Source organism: Haplochromis burtoni, unplaced genomic scaffold (genome assembly GCF_018398535.1).
Source record: "Haplochromis burtoni strain Fernald_Lab_line unplaced genomic scaffold, NCSU_Asbu1 Contig_341, whole genome shotgun sequence".
Classification (NCBI taxonomy): Eukaryota; Metazoa; Chordata; class Actinopteri; order Cichliformes; family Cichlidae; genus Haplochromis; species Haplochromis burtoni.
In genome coordinates, this window is record NW_024582702.1 from 333822 (window position 1) to 335805 (window position 1984).

At 39.2% G+C, this 1984-nt stretch overlaps 1 protein-coding gene across 1 annotated transcript in view; it reads left to right on the plus strand.

Moving 5' to 3' along the window:
- The window catches only part of npdc1b (neural proliferation, differentiation and control, 1b), a gene marked incomplete at both ends in the record, with an annotated part of 19767 nt that overhangs the window by 6568 nt on the left and 11215 nt on the right, over positions 1–1984 (plus strand). The window contains 1 exon segment of the mRNA XM_005942926.3: positions 1458–1622. Within this exon segment, the coding sequence (XP_005942988.1) occupies positions 1458–1622 (165 nt within the window).

The following is a 1984-nucleotide window of genomic DNA, read 5'->3' on the forward strand; positions in this document are numbered from 1 at the left end:
GGAGTTTTTCCTTCCCACTGTCGCCAAAGTGCTGCTCATAGGGGGTCATATGATTGTTGGGTTTTTCTCTGTATCTATGAAGCGCCTTGAGGCGACTTTTGTTGTGATTTGGCGCTATATAAATAAAATTGAATTGAATTGAATTGAAAAACACTTAGCTGTGTCTCAAATCAAAGACATTTCTTCTGGCTTTTTTAAACTACAAAACAAACAGCTGGACAGTCTGGGCAATGAGCTATTTTATACATTTAGCTCTTACAGTTTAAGTCCAAAGAGTTGTGCTGGCAGACTTCCTTCTTTGTCACAGCAGCTTTTTCTTCATCTCGTAGAAAAACTGTTAAACATGTGACTTCTTTCACTGAAGATCAAAGTGGGCTGTATGTGGCCCACAGTGTAAAACGACTCTGACACCACTGGCTTTAAGCTCCTTTAAAACTTATCAGGCTAATTGTTAATTGGAAGGAATACACAAAGAGATGAAAGGGCTTCATTAAGACTTTGCTCAGTACTATATATATTTTTTATAAATATTTAGAAAATTAGCACCAAACTGAAGAGAATATCTTGTTTGATATATTTGTTCCTTAAAGACTTTTTCAAAAATATTAATAAAATGCTACAAACAGTGCTTAGCCTCGCACATAGAATATCTCAGAGTACTTTAACCCGGCTCGTTCAGCTCCTGTGTGGGTTTGTGATGCATAAAGAAAAAAAGTTAGCAGCTTGTTTCCTGATCTGACAGAAACTTGTTCATTTGCAAACAGACGTGTAGTTTCTGTAGAAGTCTGTCAGGAAAAGACACGTTTTTGGGCTCATTTGCTAATTTCATTTTCTGTTGAACACGATGAGATGAGCGTTTTGTAAGGTCCTCATTAGCATTCAGAAGTGTATAAAACAGGCTTCAGGACGGTCCTGCTTAATCACCTGTTTGACAAGTTGGTACCATTGAGGGTCCAGTGTCACTTTGTTGGTTTCACTTACGGATCTCTGCTTGTCTGAGGAGACTTTCTGTCTTTTTTTGTTTTTACACTCAGTGTAATGTAGCACGGCTCAGTTATCGTCACAAGTCTGTCAGAGTAGCTGTTCTCTGTTTCGACTAAGTGAATATTTGTTAGAAATTCAAGCTGCTGGAGAAGAATATCATGTGTTTTTATGCCTCCATACTGGTGCTAACCAACAGAGGAGGCGTCACTCTGTTGGCATGTTAACACATGTCTAAGATCTAAAACATACATAATGAATTGTGTGCTGTTGTAATGATTCTGTCACTAATGGCCTGAGAGAGCATTTCACTGTAAATCCAGGGAGCAAAATGTGACCACTGAGATGCTGAAATAAAAACGTAATTAAAGTAAAATAAAAATTCTAAGTGTAAAATGAAAATAGAAACATGAGACGTCTTCACTTCAGAGTATTTTGAAAAATAGTGCTGTGCTGTGTTGTATGTTCATGTACAGGTTCTCCTCTGTGCCCTCGGAGTTTAGAATGTGCCCTGGCAGGAAGACACTTCTGCCGGCCTGGCAGCTCCCACTGTGGGCCTTGTCTGCGCCCCCTGGTGGAAAACTCCCGTGGACGCTGCGTGGTCAAGAGGAGACATGCTCCTCACACTCATTCTGTTAAAGGTAGGTGCTCCTACCTCATATTACTCCGACTCTTTTCACAGGATGACCAGAATGTTCTGTATTCACGCAATTAGATTCTGTATTCCAACTTTTAGTGCATATTAGTTCCTGCAGAACATGCATTAACTTTTTGTACAAGATCTTCCAACAGGTAACCTGAGAAATAGTAAATATGTGAGAAGTCATGGGAGTCATTTTTGACCAGGACATGTCCTTCAACGCACATATTAAACAAATATGTAAGACTGCTTTCTTCCATTTGTGCAACATCTCTAAAGTTAGAAATATCCTGTCTCAGAGTGACGCTGAAAAACTAGTTCATGCATTTATTACTTCCAGGCTGGACGACTGTAATTCATTAT